General features: G+C 39.5%; 2 protein-coding genes across 3 annotated transcripts; one reads left to right on the top strand and one right to left on the bottom strand.

Moving 5' to 3' along the window:
* Positions 1-266: 266 nt before the first annotated feature.
* Positions 267-5,859, bottom strand: bop1 (BOP1 ribosomal biogenesis factor). Its single transcript, XM_079258436.1, has 16 exons — positions 5,744-5,859; positions 4,869-5,051; positions 4,680-4,775; positions 4,207-4,361; positions 4,015-4,132; positions 3,806-3,907; positions 3,508-3,720; positions 3,251-3,412; positions 3,086-3,166; positions 2,904-2,973; positions 1,834-1,966; positions 1,519-1,702; positions 1,114-1,405; positions 910-994; positions 706-813; positions 267-624 (listed from the first exon to the last, which is right to left on the bottom strand). The coding sequence occupies exons 1-16, from the start codon at positions 5,852-5,854 to the stop codon at positions 471-473; spliced, it is 2,247 nt and encodes a 748-aa protein (XP_079114562.1). The 5' UTR covers positions 5,855-5,859; the 3' UTR covers positions 267-470.
* A 2,696-nt stretch (positions 5,860-8,555) lies between these two features.
* On the top strand, positions 8,556-19,509 carry hsf1 (heat shock transcription factor 1). Of its 2 annotated transcripts, XM_079258948.1 has the most exons (15): positions 8,556-8,944; positions 10,690-10,798; positions 10,959-11,095; positions 11,940-12,064; positions 13,143-13,218; positions 13,590-13,651; positions 13,938-14,016; positions 14,274-14,392; positions 14,475-14,677; positions 14,767-14,917; positions 15,359-15,430; positions 16,447-16,552; positions 16,641-16,694; positions 17,391-17,433; positions 17,520-19,509. In XM_079258948.1, exons 1-15 carry the CDS (start codon positions 8,828-8,830, stop codon positions 17,699-17,701), a joined length of 1,635 nt encoding a protein of 544 aa, XP_079115074.1. In that variant the 5' UTR covers positions 8,556-8,827; the 3' UTR covers positions 17,702-19,509. The 2 variants fall into 2 exon arrangements, with proteins under 2 accessions (XP_079115074.1, XP_079115075.1); XM_079258949.1 differs by lacking the exon at positions 15,359-15,430.
* The last annotated feature ends 285 nt before the right edge of the window (positions 19,510-19,794 follow it).

A 19,794-nucleotide genomic window follows, 5' to 3' on the forward strand; every position in this document is an offset into this window, starting at 1 on the left:
AAACATAAAGCTAAACCCTAGATTTTTTCAGAATTATGATGAAAAAAGAGAAAACTCCTGCAAATATAACAGCAACATTACACGTTGGAAATTTCAGCGAAAGTACTGAGCTTTTTCTGGAACTGGGGGCTCCTTAACATCATAGTAGACATTAACATTTTATCATACTAACACTGCGCTCTAGTGATGATTAAAACTTTATTTTTAAAATCTAAAAATCAGCAGAATACACAATAATAATAAGAAAGTTACATTTTATTGGAACCACACAGTGAAACAAAATACTACGGGAAATGACATTTTCACTGTGGAGAAAAACATCAGTCTGAATTCCCAACAAACACCCCTGACAGGTTGCTGGGATAATAATGGTAGGCTGACACAGCCATCTCCTCCCACATATAGAGGGGATCAGCTGGTTCCCCAGTAGGCAACCACAGAGAGCCATGTCCTGGTTGCTGGCCAGCTTCTTAGGTGAAGAGACGAATAGTGGCATCAGCCCCGGAGGAGAAGATCCAAGGTTGTGTGGGATGAAACTTCACATCCAGAACACCAAGATCATGAGTGATTGTGTGGCCTCTGAGGACTTTCACTGGGACTATCAGTGGGTTCTGCAGCAGGTCACTGGAGAGGAAAAATGGAGAAATTAGTTTCTTTCCCTTAAAGTATTGTTTATCAGCCAATGTTGTTGTGTGCGAGCATTACTTGTAAACAGTTCCGTGACAGACGATAACGGATCCATCATCAGATGCTGAGGCAAACAGCGGGTAAGATCTGTGATAGGCTACACTCCTCACGGCCTTCTTATGGTGTCTAAAGTGAGGGAATGTTCAATAACATCAATATGATCACAATTTCAGGAAAAAATTGTACATCTGAGTAACATATAAGCAACTAACAGCTGCGTACCGTAGCATCTTGTACGGTTTTGTTGAGAGATCGAGGTCAAACCAGCTCAGCCTGCAGTCGTAGCTCCCACTGATCACATGATCACCTGCAGACAGGCAGATGAGATGGGCTCAATCATTCAGCAGAATCAAAATCAACTCAAAAAGGGTTGCACTGACTGCAGCTGTTGCTGTGGGAGTCTGATTTTTCACTGGTTCTACTTACCGCCGGGGTGCACGGCTATGCTGGAGATCCACTTAGAGTTGGCTTGTAGTTTTTTGGTCATTTCCTGCTTGACAAGATTGTAGATCCTAACAGAGCGCTGCGTTGCTACAAAGAAATAGGGTCTGATAGGATGGAAGGACACGCACTGAACTAGACCTTTGTTTTTCCTGAAAGGGTTCTGGCTCCGCCTTCGTCTCACTTGGTGGATAAACACTTGCAAGTGGCTTGAATGGTCTGGCATCACTGATGCTAGGTAGTCTCCTTTAGCATGCCATGTCACCTGGTGAACTGCCTGTGGGGACAAAATACAACCAGTTACTTTTACTCTAAGAATCCAGTATCCGGTCCATCCATTTATCATACCTATTTGATTTAATTAGGGATCAGTCAGGTGGATTAACTCACTTTTGGATGTGTGATTTTGATGCGGATCCCCTGATTTAGCTCCTCCCCCTCAACGTCCGACCAGACAACAGGATCAGACCCTTCTGATAACCCCTCCTCCTGCTGACCGGTAAGGAGTCTCTCTGACGCAGAGATGACCTGTTTGTCTCCCAGAGAGGGAGACAGGATCAAGACTACAGACTCCCTGAAAAGCAGAGAAAGACGGGATGTTAGAGAAGGGGAGACAGATGGGCTGCATTTGCAACTTATCCATCAGCATTTAGTCAAAATTGCAACAACATTAGTATACAGGTAGACTTGAAGGCAGGTTCTTACAGAGCAACAGCCAGCAGGCAGACAGATTGGTTTGGGTTCCACGCAACACTCTTTACAGCTCCACCCACTTGGACAGTCTTCATACAGCGAGACGAACACACCTCCCACAATTTGACAGAGCCGTCGTCACTACCTGTTAATACAATTAACATATAAAACAAACTTTACAATATGACCACTGATCACTAATTTCTAATTAGAATTTATGTGTGTCTGCGATCCACTTCAGTTTTATCCAGAGTTGAATACTGGATGAGGCATTATTTAAAATTCAAAGATTGCCATCTGAGGACAATTGTGGGACTTCTGTCATAACAGCTTTCTTCCCCAATGGTGCCTTTTTTTTGGACTTCTGTGCTAATTGTGTATTGCTAAACATGATAATTAAAAATAATTTTAAAAAATAAAGGCCCACAAGTGGATTCTCTGACTTTCCCCATCCATTCTGAGATTTTTTTAGGATCCTGGAGATCCAGAAGTCTTCTACTATAATACAATCAGTGCAATCGTGTACTATAAAAGAATTAAAGCACATTAAACTGAGGACTTGAGTCTGTTAACTTCTTCTATTTTTGTTTAGATGTGTATGAACACTCTTCTATCAGGACCTATAAGAGTTCCTTTACAGGTCTCCTCCTAACTGAATGATTATGTAAGTTTGAGTTGGCGAGTGTCAGAGCAGCTGCTGAATATTCGTGGGTACAACAATACCAGATAGTTGGCTCAGTCTGAAGCCTTATTGGCTTGCTTTGTGCAACCACCTTTTATTGCGTTAGACCCTATGTTTCAGTGGGCACTGTCAGCTGTTCTAGTGTAAATAAAGCTGTAGAATAAAACAGCTATATTTTTTTCAGAAACTAGTCATTCATATGTAAACCTCAACATCATTGTGTCTGGATTATGTCACATTTATTAAAAATATTAGCTGATGAATAAATACCCTCTGTTGGCATCAACCTCCGTCAAGGCTGGAGGACTTAAGATCCACCATTTGAACAAACGCAGTCTGCTGCCACCAACATTTTGATCAACTTAACTAAAGTAAAAGAAATGTTGGATAATGTTATTACCTGATGCAAGCCACTGTCCTGATGGAGACACACTAATGGAACGAACAAGACCACTGTGACCTTGATACACCTGAACACAAACAGGTAGAAAGAAAACATGAAGAGTGTGTCAATGTGAAATCAACTGACTGCTAGAAGTTTTTTTTTTTTTTTTTTTTTTAAAAACATATGTGTGCTTTTACCAGAGACTGTGTTGTTGGAAACGGCTGAAGGTCTTTTGGTTTGGGAAGCTTGGGAATTAGATCCTCTGGGTTCACATTCACCTACAAGTAGACAGAATAAGTTACAGCCCTGCGTTAAAAGTACAGCTTCACCTGCTAAATATTCGACTAACTAGTGGTAGTTACCCTCATCTTCCTCTGCCGTGGACACAAATAAAGGTCGAGGCAGCGCTCAAACCTCTCATGGATAAAGCGAGGAAACGCTGGAACCTGACGGAGGTTTGAGAACTTCTTGGGAACAAATGGCAGCTTCCTGTCAGATGGGTCCTGCTGCTCCCACAGAGAGCGCTGCAGCGTAAAGAAAGACGAGTGATGAGTTTGTTTTACTTCTGATGTCAGCGTATTCTTCAGACTGCAATGGGTCAGGAAGCGAGGTGACACACCTCCTCGTCTGTGAATAGGTATTCAGGTGGAGGGTTGTAAGATTCCTCGTGACCTGGAAGAGGGATTTTAGGAGCAGGCAAGTGCATCCTATGTTTAGCCAAAAGAGAAGAGTCCTCATTGGCCCACAGGTCATAATAGCGCCCTTTGCTGTCGTCCTCTACTCGTCGAGGTTTGATCCAACCCATCTTGATAGCGTGCACCAGTTTAGAGACCTGCAAGCAGATGAGGCAAAGTCAGAAAGGCAGATACAGGTATAAACTATAAACGGATGAAGAGACTTCTCTGTGTCTTTTTAACCTTCTCCTTCTCGATCAGTGATGGGATGAAGCTACGTTTGTCTGCAGGTCTATTGGTGACTGGATGAATCATGACATCTTTAGTGAAGAAGTCCACAGATGGCTGAAGAAGAGGAAGAACAACAAACAGTGTTCATATTCAATCGAGCTGCTAATTGAGGTTTGACAACCAGGTAATATATTGAGGTCTCCAGATGTGTTTAAGTGTACCTGGTATTCATTAAAATTGAGGTCTCCAAACTGGCCTTTCTGTAGACGATTCACCAAATCTACTTGCTCATCAGACAGCACCACATCAGCTCCCGTCTGCTTGTCATGAACCGTTCTCCTGCGGACACAACGTCAATATCACCAGCATGCCCCGTTAAAAACCAGAAAGGAGACAGCATTATGCTCGCTCACCAATAGTCAGGGTTCTCCATTTTGTCCAAGAACTCGTCAAGCTCATCCTTGTTTCTGATTGGCTTATAGATCTTCTTCCCATCTAGGTCATAGCCAATGTGAGGGAAGTCTTTATACCACTCCATGGGAATGTTCCCCACTGTGTTCCTGATGTCCTTTAGATTAATAGTAATAATAATAATAAATTAAAATAAAAACGTGTAAAAAAAAAAACAGAAGCTGGGGTGGGGGTGGCTTAAGACAATAAGATAAGAAGAAGCATTCCAACTCTGTACAGCCTGACAGGTATCTACAAATGAACACAACCCGTCACGCCATTAAAATAATCATTCAAATCACAGAATCTGGTAGAACATTGATAGATATTACAAGAAAGGACATCTGAACATCAGAGAAACTGACAGAACATTGTCAAAGGATGACATGAGAAAGAACATATGAAAACAGTGAGCAGCCTGAGGGAAGAAACCCACCTCTTCATCTGAGGTGTCATGTTCATACTCATCCTCTTTCTTTTCTTTTTCTTCAATCACTTCTGCGTTTTTATTCTTGCTCTTCTTCACAGCTGTCTGCAAGTAGAACATTATCATACAGGTGACAATTAAGTAGAACAGATTTCTAAAGACATGTTACAACTAGCTGATACAAACATTCAATCCTACCTGCTGACTTTGACTGTCATTGTCATCATCATCGTTTTCATCATCAAGTGATCCTTCTTCCTTCTCATCTTCTTCATCCTCAGAATCACTCCCAGAATCCTCCAGTCCTGAGTAGACGCTGTCCTCGCTGTCAGACAGATCATCGTCATCATCATCTTTCTCAGCAGGTTTGCTGTTGAAAAACTGAGGAAGACAGACATGTTAGTAGAACCATGGATTCCAGCCCATTTTTGATACACTGCAAATCAAGTGATATCTGTGTAATCATGTACTTCACTGAATATATACATATATAAACGTCCTGGTTTTGAAAGGATATTAACTAACTATCCTAAACTTTTCAGTATCTCAGGGTTGTTTACAAGTATTAACATAATTTTTTAAAATTCTATTGAGGGTGAAAAAATATAGAAGTCAGTGCTATACTGATAACAATGTTGCTGTTAGCAAAATACTAATTTTCTGTAAATACTTGTGTCATTACATCATGCATACATGGCGTATGTGCAGCAGTCTTTACAGTGTTGACAACAGGATAGTGCCAAATAATGTTGGCTAACATTAGCATCATGTCTGCTAAGTTTATTTGAAGTTGTCAAGTATGCATTCATAATTCCAATAAGGTGATCTCCATTTGAAGCATTTGAAGCCTCTGTAAGCCCACTGTGGATGACCGGAAGTAGAGTGATCTCGGCTCGTCTCTGTGTAAACACTTGGAGAAAATGTCACTTTGTAAAGGCTTTTAAAAAGCAGCGTGACTGTCTCTGCTTTCTCCCTGTTAGCATGTTAAAAGCTAAGTCCAGCTTCTTACTAGTTCATTCAGATCACCCAGTCATCCCCCTCTTCTTGTTTCAGGTTGTTAACATGTGCCTCACCTGATCCTCTTCGTCTTCCTCGTTGCTCCTCTTTTTCTGTGTTTTTTCTCGTACTTTCTTCATCTCTGATCTCTGTTCGATATTCTGCACGTTTCCTCTACGCTCCTCCATTGAACCACGTGGGAAACTTGCGAGGTCAGAGGGAAGGCGTCACATCCACGGAGAGGAGTTTGCTGTTGATGCCACCTTCTGGCCACATGCATAGCAACTCGCCACGTTGTCTCCCCCTCCTGGCAGTGAAAGTAATTACATAAACAATGACTGTACAAGTTTAAAAACATCTGATGGGAATTCATTTACAAATGCAGCATAAATGAAATTGTGGTACCTGATTATCTTAACATGACACCATATAAAATAATGCAAACACTAAGATGCAGCAAGATAACTATAGTGTGTTGCATAGTTTTAAAAGAAGTGACTAATCTTCACTGAAATTAGTTCTGATTTCAGTTCAATATCTAATAGTTTCATCCTCAAAACAAAACTGAAAATATTGAGCATTTGTTGTTCAACGGTATACAGATTTTTAACAGCCTCTTGCTTCTAGTTTCAAGTCTTTAAACTCTAATCAACACACCTATTAAATGTTTTTCTATCCTGGAAGGCATGTCAAGAAGAGGATTTCGAAGATCACTGCTTACATCCTCTGAAAGACAAGGTCAGACGCTCTAGACAGACTTTTTTCCTGCAACCAATCTTGACTGAATAAAGTGTGAAGCCATACATTTAATGCACAAAGAACTAATGAAAAAGGATGAAAAGGTGTGGGGGGAAAGTTAAAACAGGCCAGGCGGGGAAACACAAGAAGCAAGTTTGAGCAAAGAGTCAAACAAGCCATGGTACACCAGCGCTGGTTGACACGACTCTTCAGTTTGCCTCTGAGTAATATTTGGCTAGCTCTGAGCCAAACAGCTCAGAAGAGCTTGCCAAGTTTGTTCTTTTGAGTGCTTAACTTGTGAGCTGGCTAAATTAACAGTCAAATGACCCAGAACCTCTCAGACAGTGACTTGTGAGCTGGCTGACCTAGCGGTGGAATGAGTTGGGACTTTGAAACTGAATGGCTGTCTTGGAACTCATGAGTAGGCCTAGTAAGAAACCCAATAAGCAAAGACTTCCATGACTGCTCAGCCAGGATTGAGCAAGTCACTTTAGAGGGCGAATTAACATGGATCTCAGAGTTGAGCTTTGAGAATTTGCAAAGTACCCGGCTGCAGAAAACATGGTCTTTCTAATGTTAAAAGTCATATTAAAAGAATACCTGATGTTTTTGACCTCCTCTTACATGTGATTTTGCATGAAATAACATTTTCTTTAGGATTCCTCCTTGGTTTTAAGATTTATAGACGAGTAACCCCAATGTCTGCGATGGACTGGCGAGCTGTCCAGGGTGTACCCTGCCTGTCGTCCAAGGCCAGCTGGGATAGGCTCCAGCTTACCCGCGACCCTGAATTGGATTAAGCAGTTCAGAAAATGAATGAATGAATGAATAACCGCAATGTTAAAGGTGAAAAAGAGAGCATAACATAAATCAAATCCCAGCAAACAGGGAAGGCCGGTAGCAGCTGTTGGCAGGTGGAGATCTGGGTGCTGATTATTTTAGTCATAAGTGACCATTCACCCAAAGAGAAATATGAAGTCAATGTAAAGCCATTTTAAAACAATACCTGTTTATTTTTGTTGCAAGAACTAGATTTACAATTCTAAGGAACACAGCTGAATTGTCAAATTTATTCACATTAAGTGGGACTTTGAAACATCACTCCATCAACAACTTACATTAAATTAATAGATTTTGCTGTGTAGAGTTAATCCAAGTCCATTTATTTGCCTTTTTATTGCTTTTATTTTGTAAAACAGTGTCATCAGTCATTTTCATGGCTGCTTGTCTAATTAAGGGTTGCAGGTAAACTGGAGCCAATCCCAGCAATGATTGGTTGGGAGGCAGGGTACACTATGGACAGCTCGCCAATCCATCACAGGGCCACACCATAAAGAGAGACAAACAACCATTCCCACTCACTTCCTGAGACCATTTAGAGCAGGGATGCCCAAACATTTTGCCTCCAAGGGCCAAAGTGAAAATGATCCAGTGAGCCATGGGCCAAACACTGTAGCTTTAAGGATGAAACACTAGGAAAATTTATTTTAATTATTGTTCAACACTAAATGCAGTGTATGTTTTTCCTCTCTTGGCAAATAAAATGTTACATAAAAATCAATATAGCAAGAGAACAATAAAACTACAGTTAGTGGAGCAAGAAAGAATATTTGTCGTTACTTAGTGGAAAACATGAAGTTGATCTTTGGACATTACTGGTCTTCATGTTGGGTTGCACCAGGCTCACTGACAAGGTGCGAGTCAGCCAGGGTCCTTCTGAGTCTGGTCCCGTTGGGGTTCGTGACACTTCATCAAGCTCTGTAGGGCATTAATACAAACAATGACTTATTGGGCCAAAAGCAAAGTGTAGATTTTGGCTTTCGAGCCCCACTTTGGACACCCCTGATTTAGAGTGACGGTAATGGTTTAAACACAAGTTCACATTATAATATTCCCTTGGGAAAATTCATAAGTCTGTTTGTGTGTGTGAGAGTTTGTTTAACTTTTTACAAAGTAAACACACACAACTAACAGTCAGTTTTTAGTTGTCTGTGTTTACATTTATAAAAACACGTATATTTTAACAGTCACACTCTTATGTTAAAATTAGAAATTAATCCGGATTACGGACGTTTACATCATAACCTGACCAAACGGTCACATTACGTTTTGTGACGTTATCAAGATGCGACAGTCTGTTAGCTACGCAGTTGTGTGTGTTATTGGATTTGTTGGAATTTTCCACTACGGAGTTTGTTTAGACTAAAGTTTGACTACTCATATCTGAAGCAGGAAAGATTAGCTGAATCCAAGAGCAAAAGAGTCTTTTGCAGTTACTTACTAAGCGCAGTCAAGCTTAGTGTCGCAGTTTATATATATATTTTTGTTTTCGATGTGGGGGTTAATGATATGCTAGCTGTTAGCATTGCTAGTGCAGATTAGCTGCAGAAGTCCTGTTGGGTTTTGTTTTTCTCGTCGTGGTGATGGAGTATCCCGGAGGTGGTGGAGTGTTAAGCAGCGGGAACGTCCCGGCGTTCCTAACGAAACTGTGGACCCTTGTGGAGGACCCGGACACCGATCCGCTTATCTGCTGGAGCCCGGTACTCGCCGCACTCCTGGGCTAGCCTCACAGCTAAAGGCTATCAGTTAGCATCCGGAGTCCTTCAGAGAATAGTTTAAACATACACAGGAGTTTATTTAAACATCAGGGAAAACACATCAGAATAAATACGATTTAAATACAATTAGCTGTGAGTTGTAGTAGACTTATAAAGGCTTATGACTGATCGATGAGTTGTAATTCACTGTAAACATCGGAGGTTTTCTGAGTTATTTACTTCTGACAAACGTGAAAGAATGTTTTTGTCTGATAAACTGAAACCAGTCAGATCTTTGGATTCAGCTGTTTGTTTCTGTCAGTCAAGATGACTCGCTGAACTAATTTACTTTCAACACAACAGATGGTTACGGGCTGGCTCAGTTGTTACTATTAATGGCCACATCTGATTAATTAGTCAGCAGCTATACATAAATGAAAAAAAAAACGGGAGCAGAAGACTATTAATGTTTACCTGTAGATTTTTCAACCATGACATATTTTCATATACGCTTTAGTTTGAATTACAGTTGCCTACTTGTTCAAACCAATTACAGCTACTTAGTCAAATAAAGGGGGACTTAAAATACCTCTGAGTTAAACAAAGAACCTGACTGATCTATTAGACAGTAGAAATAGGCCTACCTCAGAAATGTCATCACAAGTTACATGCTATGCTTTAGTCAGTATTCATTTACATTTTACACAATGTAATGCTGCAAAAGGCACCAGAGGTATCTTAGGAATGTTGGCATCTCAAAGTTTGTATTGTAGAGCAGCTTATGCCTGATGTTTTATGATCCACTTATCTCTGTCTAAACTGTAGTGTCATCTATGTAACAGCTGAGCGCACTTTCATTCGGTCTGAAGCGGCCATTTCCAATATAGATAGATAGATAAATGCTTTATTCATCCCATAGGGAGGGAATTCAGGGTGTTCCCACAAACATTTGTTTGCTTATTAGCATGTAAAACAGAAAGGGACTTTGACAACATTTGAACTTTTTTCAGTTTGGTCTTCATTTCCATTTCGGAGACACTTAATGTAAAATAATTTGTAAATGATTATTCTATCACAAAACAATTAGGCAGATGGCTCAGTATAACTTGTATGAAAAATTTAGTCCATTTGACTAAAAATTTCATTACACACACACACACACACACACACACACACACACACACACACACACACACACACAAAAGTTCTGACTCAGACAGTAACTATCAAACCATTTCAACTGTTTTGGTTATATTCAGCCAAAAGGTTTTCAGCAGTACAGAGCTGACCTTACCTGGGGGGTTTTTGAAAATGACTGACTGCCAGAGAAACCTGATCCACATTACTTCTGTCGACTTCAGATCAGCCTTGTGTCAGTCTGCAGTGTGTACAGGTTGCCACATCATCTGGGTGTAAATTGATCTCCAGTCAGTTGCAGTTCCACTTTCACTCCACTTTTTGGGGTTGTTGCTAATGATTATTGCTGTCATGCTTCATTCATAAAGTCTTCCAAAAGGTTGTATTTACATTTACTGAGGAAAATCAAATACATTAAGTGTACTGTAATGAGTAAAGAAGGTAAAGTTATTCACAAACTGGTGTCTCTTTCGTGGAAACAGCCTTTAGAAATTATTCATGGAATTATTGTATGATTACTGATCAATTTATTTTGATTGAAAAGATGATATTTATAGTAACCAGTGTTGTAGATTTTGTTAGAGCTCATTTGTGTGTGTTCTGTGTGTCAGAGTGGAACTAGCTTCCATGTGTTTGATCAAGGGCGGTTCTCCAAAGAGGTTTTGCCAAAGTTCTTCAAACACAACAACATGGCCAGCTTCATCCGACAACTCAACATGTGTAAGTATCAGCTGTTTTGAACGCTAAAAGAAACTTGCCAGTTTTAAATACAAGAGATCAGTCAAAGTTATCACTGTACAGAAGTTTCAGGACAAGTGATAATGACTTATTAAGTCAGAAACTTACTAATAATGTTGATATTCTCTATATGTTTGTTCAGATGGTTTCCGTAAGGTTGTTCACATTGAGCAGGGTGGTTTGGTGAAACCAGAGAGAGATGACACAGAGTTTGCACACCCATTCTTTATCAGAGGACAAGAACACCTGCTGGAGAACATCAAACGCAAAGTCACCAATGTACGTACCTGCTCAGACACCTGACGCCACTAAATTAGAGAGCTATAGGATTCACCTTGCACTTCTGACCCAATGTGGATTCTAGATCATTTCAGTCTAGTTTTGGTTTAGATTTTTATGTCTTTTAAGGTGTAGACCTGTTGGCACATTTCATCAAGATATATTTGTGTAAAGCTACATGTTAAGAATGCCTGTTTAGGAAAGGATTGTCACAATATTAAAATTTCAAACTTGACAGTGAGGGGAAAAAAACAGTTTTAATAAGTCAAAGTCAGAATGCCACAAACATAACTATATAAGAAGAAATTAACAGTGTGGAATAAATGCATTATTTCAAAGCTCTACTAGCCTGTGGAACTATACTCTTCTCAAACAGCACTGTAGAGTAAATGTCAATATTTCTACTGGACTAAGCAGCTTTTTGTTGCTGATATATTGAAAATATGTCTCCAGTGTAAACAATGGGTCTGTCAGGTACCTGCTGTAAGGGGAGGCACTACCTGCTGCAGTGCTTGTTTGCTATGAACCGGCAGACACAAAAGGGCTATTTAATCGTTAATACGTGTGTTAACTAATATCTTACTAGGTACTAAATATTGGTATCAATTACTGACTGAATATGAATTTTTAATTAACTTTTTTTGACAACACTAGTTCTGATATAAATGTATGTGCAGACCATTGAGTGTATAACAAAGAGACCTATATAACCTATAAAACCAATATAACATATATATACGTTAATGCAAATAAAGTATTCTTGAACCTGAAAAAAATCCATTCAAAAGTCAGTTTTTGTTTGGTCTCTATAGTAACAGTTCTGTTTTCCATGCGACTGTTGCAGGTCTCGTCTGTCAGACAGGAAGAAGTGAAGATCTCTACAGAGGACGTGAACAAGATTCTGAGTGACGTACAACTGATGAAGGGAAAACAAGAAACAATAGATACCAGGATCATCACTATGAAACAGTAAGCAACCAGAAGCAAGCCCCCTCTGGTGTGCACTGTGCACATACAGACAAACAAAACTAGGATATTCTTTTTTTTTTCCACACAAATTGATATTCATTGCTGAAGAAGATTGGGGGTTGAGCACATGTCTGATGCAGAATTTACATGAGAGCAAATTGAGCCTGACATTGAAAAGTAGAATTGAAAAAAATAGGGCAATGCAGAATTTTAACATAAAGCTGATTTAACTGAGATTGCTTTTGTTATAAATTTATTCTGATGACTCATAACTTTACTTTTGAAAACACGTAATCACATTATTTCATTAGTGCAGGTGTTAACAGCTGCAGAATTGGTTAATAATTTTTTTTGTTGCCTTGGAGGTCTTTATGCATTTGCAGTAATACATGAGGTGATGTGGGGAGATCTTTGCATTCTTTTCAGTATATGAGCGAAGCAGCAGACTCAGTGTGAAAAATTATCATTATTCTGTAGCAAAAATCACTTCATTCTAAAAATTGTCCAAGAAATAGAGGTCTGGTTAGATGTCATCCAAAAACAGTGACTTTGGCAGCTAGTTTTTTAAGAATATGTAGAAGCAAATTCCATAGTACATTTTGATACCTCCATGCATAAATATTGTCAGGGAGTAACTATACCTTTAAGTGCAGACATGTGTACTCTGTTGACAGGGTCAGCGGTCACTCTATTTATAGACTCATTTATTAACTTCAAACCAAGGAAGTAGCCACCCGCAATCATAGGTAGTAAGCCAAAAGGCCCTGCTTCTCTGTCCACATAACTGCACTGTAACCTTGGTTGTTATTCATTCCCTCAGACCAGAGTTTTCCTAACTATATTTTCAGGAGCTAGATATGTATTTGCAATATGTTTATTACAATACCAATGCTTGTGTCTACACAGGTTGAGATTCATGCATAAAAGGAGGACCATATCGTGCAATTCTCTTCCTGTGAAAAATGATCTGTATTCTTGTTTTTGCCTTTGTGGATCAAATGTATCTTTTCCTTCATATGCAGTTCTGTGGCCCCCTTTAAGTCTCTTTTAATTAAACCTGTGTTTGTATGTGTTTCAGTGAGAACGAGGCTCTATGGAGGGAGGTGGCCAGTTTGAGACAGAAACATGCTCACCAACAGAAAGTCGTCAACAAGGTACAAACACAACCACACTGATAAACCTGACTGACTGAAGCAGACCACAGTAGAACTAGTATATACCTGGTGTTTTGAGAAGTAGGTGTGAGGTAATCTGAGAGTAAGCTGTGTGCAAGTGTTACATAGTGGATTTATGAAAAATAAATGTGCTATCACTGCACGTTTGATGTCATATCAGGTTAGCTATGAATCTGTTATGGGGGCTCACTTGCCTGATATATCAAATTGATCAGAAGTGAATGTGATGCCAGGAGAGGGATCCGTTAGAAGTATCTAAGAATATTTTAGGACACAAGGAAGCACAGTGTAAACAAGTTAGCAACACCTTAGCTGCCACCTGCGCTAATTATAAATCTCTGTCTTTGCAGTTGATCCAGTTTTTGGTATCCCTTGTCCAGACCAATAGGATCATGGGAGTCAAACGGAAGATGCAAGTCTACTACAATTACACACTAAACACTACACATGTGTACAAAAAGCTGAGATTTAAAAGGCATTCAGAGGTTTACTCAGAAAATTATCTGAATAATTTAAACATAAAACAAAGTGCAGATCTGGGGCTCAATGTATTAAATTTTCATGTAACAATTTTTCACTTAGATTTCCTCCTACTTGTCCCTTTTTCTGAGTTATATATTTAAAGTCAATGGAAGATAGTTTGTAAAATAACATCATGCTTTGTTCCATTTTCTCAGTATTGTTTTCTTTGCTTGTAGTCCTCTGATGCTCAATGACTCCACTTCTACCCACTCCATGCCTAAGTTCAGCCGGCCCTTGTCATTAGAGCATCTACAGGTAATTGGTCTGATTTTATTATTTATTTTCAATGTTTCCCCTACCATGACATAGGCAGGACCCCCACCCTCCTTATGAGACACAATGCTCCTGGTGGCTACCAGGTCACATCTCAGAGGTCAAAACTGTGGTTTACGTATTACACCAATGAAGGGTGACTTCAACATGTTTAAGACACATGCCATGATGTGTTTGGTGATTGTGATCAATGATTGGTAGTCAGTGAGTCCGGCTTAACAACAGTCTTGTCTCCTCAGTCCGCAGCCAGTCTGTTTCCTGCTGACTCCCCCCTGAACTCTGGACCGATCATCTCTGACATTACTGACGTTGCCACATCCACCACAGATGGTGAAATCGGTGATTGGACTGACCCTGGGTGAGAACTAGCTGGATCAGTCCTTATTAGTTAGCCTGATTGAAGAATCAGAAATTTGTAATAAAGCCTCACATTCCTGCAGAGAAAGCCAGTCAGTTGGTATCAAAGAGGAGCCGTCCAGTCCGGAGGTAGAAGTGTGTCCCGTTCTTGAGGAAGAGCCTCCAAATGTGGAAACCCCCTTCTCCCCCACCACCTTCATCAACTCCATCCTTCAGGACGAGATACAGCCAGCGCCAGTCACATCTGATACCACTACCGCCGCCACAACCACTTCCACCCCACCAGGTATACACTAAATTATGGGATTTGGTGCTGCATCATTGGAAAAAGAAAATACTTTCTCTTAGTTTAACATCAGTCTGTCTCTTCTGTAGCCATTGTTGTGATGAGCCCAGCCTACCCTGAGTCACTCCCATCAGACCCAATCATCCAATCACCAACCCCGACTGCCACCCCAAACTCTGCTTCTGCCCCTATTCTGGCCACGCCACAACAGAAATGTCAAACCATCGCCTGTATTGACAGGTAAGCACACAGTTAGGGTGACAGCAGGCTCTACTGGGGGTCACCCTGTGGAGCTACTGCTGGCAACTGCTGTTCAACAACCTAATATCTGAAAGAGCATCTTTCTCAACGGCTGCTCAGTAATTACCCCAACAAATATTCACAAACAGTCCATTAGCTGCTTACTACTTGCCAACAACTTTAAAGCAGCTGCTCTGTACCTGCCTTGTCAACTGACAAATATATTCCTGCTTTTTTTTTTTTTTTTTTTCACCTCACCACATCCAGTTTTACACATATTACTCCAAATGCACCGCTTCCTGTTGTATTCCGTGTGTTTGACTAAATGCATTGTTATGAAACATTCAAATGTTTCAGCATTTGTAACATTACTATGAGAAATTCCTGTGAAAGTCCTGTTAAAGGTCACGTGTTTTATTAAATCCCTTGTGCTTCCACCAGATTCCTCCTCCCTTCCTCTGCAGGTGGACACTCACCTGAAGTTTGGCGCCTCATATCAACACAACCTGACAAGTGAATCTTTGAATAATTAATTTAGACTGTATGTAAAAGATGGACGTATAATCTTGGTTTAAAACATCAAACCAATACTTCAAGCCTACATTCTTTGTTGTTACAAGTAGGGGGCGACTCCTTTGGAAACTGAATGTCGTGGGAACAATTGGGGGAAAAAAAAACAAAACAAAAAAACAATTCTTCCACCGGTCAGCAGATTTAAAAATAATGTCTTAATTTGACCTCAATTAAGTTTTTTTTTGGATTTATGGTCAGTTGATTATATTCTTTATATTTTTTGGTCCACAGTAATTTAGATGGTAAAGTTGGGTATGCTTCGGGGGCGTTCTACCTTGTGACTAATGTTTGTTTATCTTATAATCTTTGCTTATTCTCCAGTAGAGCCATCTCTAAATTATTACAAACAAAAATATTGAACTTCAATGTTAAAAGTGTTGATTTGCAAACCTGAATGACATCACGATGGCAACGTCCTTTTTTATATATAGTCTATTGTGATTAAAGACGTTTAAGATAGTAGTTTGCTTATATTTCTGGTGGCATTCTACGTTTTTCTTTGTCATCTTGTGACAAGACCAGACCAACACTGGTCTGGTATTAGACTTATACTGTATGGCTGTGTGAAGTCAGTGTCCAGAAGTTAGAAAATAATCCCCAGTTGCTTCCTTTATTTTCTTATTTTAATGACACATTACTAAAAACTACACTTGCCAGGTTATTTATTTACTTTCTTAATTTATTCTTAACTTTTTATTAAAACATGTTCAGATCTGCTCTTACATTAATGGACTTTCAGGTCATTTTGTACTAAAGATCCTGCTGCTTCCCCTTCATACCTGCTTCTTGTAAGTATAGTTGGCAGGGAAAAGTACTGAAACAAAGTGGAAGGGAAATTGTGTTGCAGGGAGAGACAATGTTGGTTTGGGTCCATATGGACAAAAAGAAAATGTAGAATAACACCAGACTGATGATGTTCACTCAGAAATCTTTCTCCTTTATTTTCTTTGTTTCAGGTCTGAGCTTTCTGATCATGTTGACAGCATCGACAACAGCTTAGAAAATCTACAGACTATTTTGAACTCGCAAACCTTCACTTTCGACACATCTCCACTCATGGAAGTCAGTCCAGCTTTGTCTCATATATGTATTTATTAGCTGTTGTTGTTTTTTTTGTGAATTTTTATGTTAACTCTTCATGTGTGCTTAGTTTTTCAGTTCGTCCATTCCCTCCGCAGAGTTTGACCTTGACAGTTTGGACACTGTGAGTTTATTAACACTGAAAGTTCACTTTCTTTTCTGATCATTATTAAAGTAAGAGCAGTTAACCTGCCTGTTGCAGGACTGAGGTAGGGATGCAACAATGCCACATTTTTTCAAACCGAGTACAAGTGTAAGTACTCATATTTGAGTAAGTGCTGATAAGAAGTACCTAAATGGACACTTATAAATCCTAGTGTTGACTGATGGTTAAGTGTATGATGTATAAAATGGCTCGTGCTGCAGCCATTATCTAAATCTAAGGCTTGAAAACTGTCAGAATCTTCATAAGTGAAGAATATAGAGTGGTTTTTGTTTCTGCTGTGACAAGGGCGATACATACCCAAAGTCAGCTTTTTTGTCGACAGCATGCCAAACTTGGATTTTTAAAATGGCATGTAAAATAACTGTTGTTTATGCTTGAATACGGACCCCCTTCCCCCATGACAGTCTGATAAATGAATGTCTTAGCATTAACCTGGTCATTTGGACAATTGTGTCTTTTTCACATTGTTATTGGGTTCTGTAGTGTCAGAACACTTTTACAAATCCTGAGTACAAGCACGTAGTATTGGGCGGATACACAACACTGATATGGTTGCATCCCTTGTTTTAGGTATGTGTGAGGACAGGTGTGACTTGTAGATGAAGGTAAAGACGTTTCTCTTGTTGTCTGATTGATGAAACTGTTTCCTTTTAGCTGCTGTCTGAAGAAGTCCCAAAGGAAAATGAAGGCCGTGCAGGTAACTCACCTTCATCTGCATTTGGATTATGTACATTAAACTACATCGCTATTGTCATGGTGACATAATGCTTTCTGTGACTGCAGGCAAGCAGCTGGTGCAGTACACAGCCACACCTGTTCCAGCGTCTGAACCAGTTAACCTGGAGGAGAGCAGCACCGACCTGCCATCCCTGCTGGAGTTGGAGGGACAGCCTTTCTTCACCACTGATACTGATGATCCAGCCGACATCCTGCTGAGCCACAAGCAACTTGACTCTGACCTCTGATATCGCCAGGAAAATGATGACTCCCTAGCTACCCTTGCAACAGGACACTGAACACTGACTCAGCAGCAATAGTTGATGACAAAATAGATTGTTGTTGATCAATCATTAGGTCAGAGGTCATGTTTTAGTCAAGCATTATTATTGATCGATATTAACACCTTTCTATACTTGTTTTGTTCTACTCTTTTTTTTCTTCTTTTTAGAATAGATTTAGTTTGTTTTTCATTGCTTACATCAAATGCTTTAAAAAAACAAGGAAAAAAAGCAGAGAAAAAAAGAGTCTGAGATTCTCAGAGAACCAGGGTCACATGTACACCTACTGCTCCATTCGAGGACAAATCTGAGATCAGTCAATATTAATGATGTCACAGTGCAGGGGAGTCAGGATCATGTGATCCAGGTGCTCTCTGGGCAGTGCATGTTAAAAGTCACATTTTATGGTTGTATTTGCTTTCATGTGTAGAATTGAAATATAACAAAGAGAATCAGAATATTTTTGGAAGAATTTATTACAGTGTATATCATCCTCTTTTCACTTCTGTTACCATGGAAACTACAGAGGACACATTGATCCAGCCTGTTTTGAGGCTTTTTTTATGGGCCAGTCCAATTCAGCCAAACCCTGTTGGATATTTCCCATCACAGCTTCACAACTGTTTTAGCCGACCAATTCCTGACATTCTCCTTCACTCGACTGCGACAGTGAACGAGACCAGAGAGAAACTTGTTTAAGCTGTTGTGCTCAGCTCAGCACAGCAGCCAAATGCTTCCTGTGTGACACAGATGGAACTTTATTGTGCTTTTTGGACTCATTGCAGTGGTAGAGAAACTCCACTTAGACGAACTGCCTGTTTGCAGCTACTCATCGTCTCTTATCAGCTGCAGCACTCACAGTCAAAAAGCCCTGTTGGATCAGTGTTGGCTCTAAATTGTTAAATGCTTTATCACATAGATGAGACTGATCTAAAGTAGTTTCTCAGTGTTTCCATCAGTTTATATTTATTCAGACAAACAGGATTTAAGATCTCTTTATACAATAAGTTTACATTTAGTAAATGAAAAATGATAACAACTTATATCTGTGTAATGGTTGATACTCTGGGTCGTTTTGGTATCAGATAAGTGTGTTTAGAACCAGAGCAGGTTTGTGGCATAAATCACTTCAGGACATTTGGCGCAAAGTTTCATAGGCTAGTGGAGAGACAATTATTTGTGACTTGAGCTGAAGCATAGAGAAGAAAATAACTTTAAAGCTGCTTGTAAATGGTAAAAATGGAGCAAAAACTACCTTTCACTTTAAAATATGGAAAGATAAAAATGGCTCGGATTATGTCAAACAGGTTAAAACCTTACAAGCTTAGAATAAAAAGTTTGAGGCTGTTATGAAGAAGCAGCTTGGTAGATTGCTTCCTTTGCTTTAGCAGTTGTGACTGTGATTTAGAGTAATGTACCCAATTTTTATTTTTTTTTCTTGATATTGTTTCATGAATTAAATTGTTCTTCTGGCTCTAACTAGCACTTTTCACAGAGCAATTGCTGTAATTTTGTGACCGTGAAAAGACCCCTGATGTCCTGAAGTTAATTTATTGTTCAGATGATCCACAGGTTTGTCAGCTGCTGTACAAAGAAGAAGCTGCCTGCAGTGTTAAAACTTCTGTTATTAATATATTGACTTCAAGAGAAAGCCATTTATTTAATCCACCTGAGCTCACCTGACAGCTCTCTACATACAAGGAGAGGAGGAATGTTGTATACAAAGATGGGAATGAAGATCAAAAAGTTTTCAAGTATCCAGTTTGCAAAACATTGGTTCAATAAAATGTTTTAAACACAACTGTATATGAATCGTTCATTCAAATCCATTTAAATAAAAATGTATAGATAATGCTGATCTAATAAACTGATTAAGGTAGTTATTTTGAGGGGCACACATGACAACAACCAGTGTGATGTTCAAAATAGACAAAAAAACCCAAACATTTTTTATTGTTATTCATAACCACATTTTACAATGACAATGATGTCACCTGTATGATGTCATCAAAACCGAATCACCAGATGGTCAAAATTCAGCTCAAGCTTTTTATTTACTT

The sequence above is a fragment of the Telmatherina bonti genome, assembly GCF_933228915.1.
Source record: "Telmatherina bonti genome assembly, chromosome: 19".
In the NCBI taxonomy this organism is placed as follows: Eukaryota; Metazoa; Chordata; class Actinopteri; order Atheriniformes; family Telmatherinidae; genus Telmatherina; species Telmatherina bonti.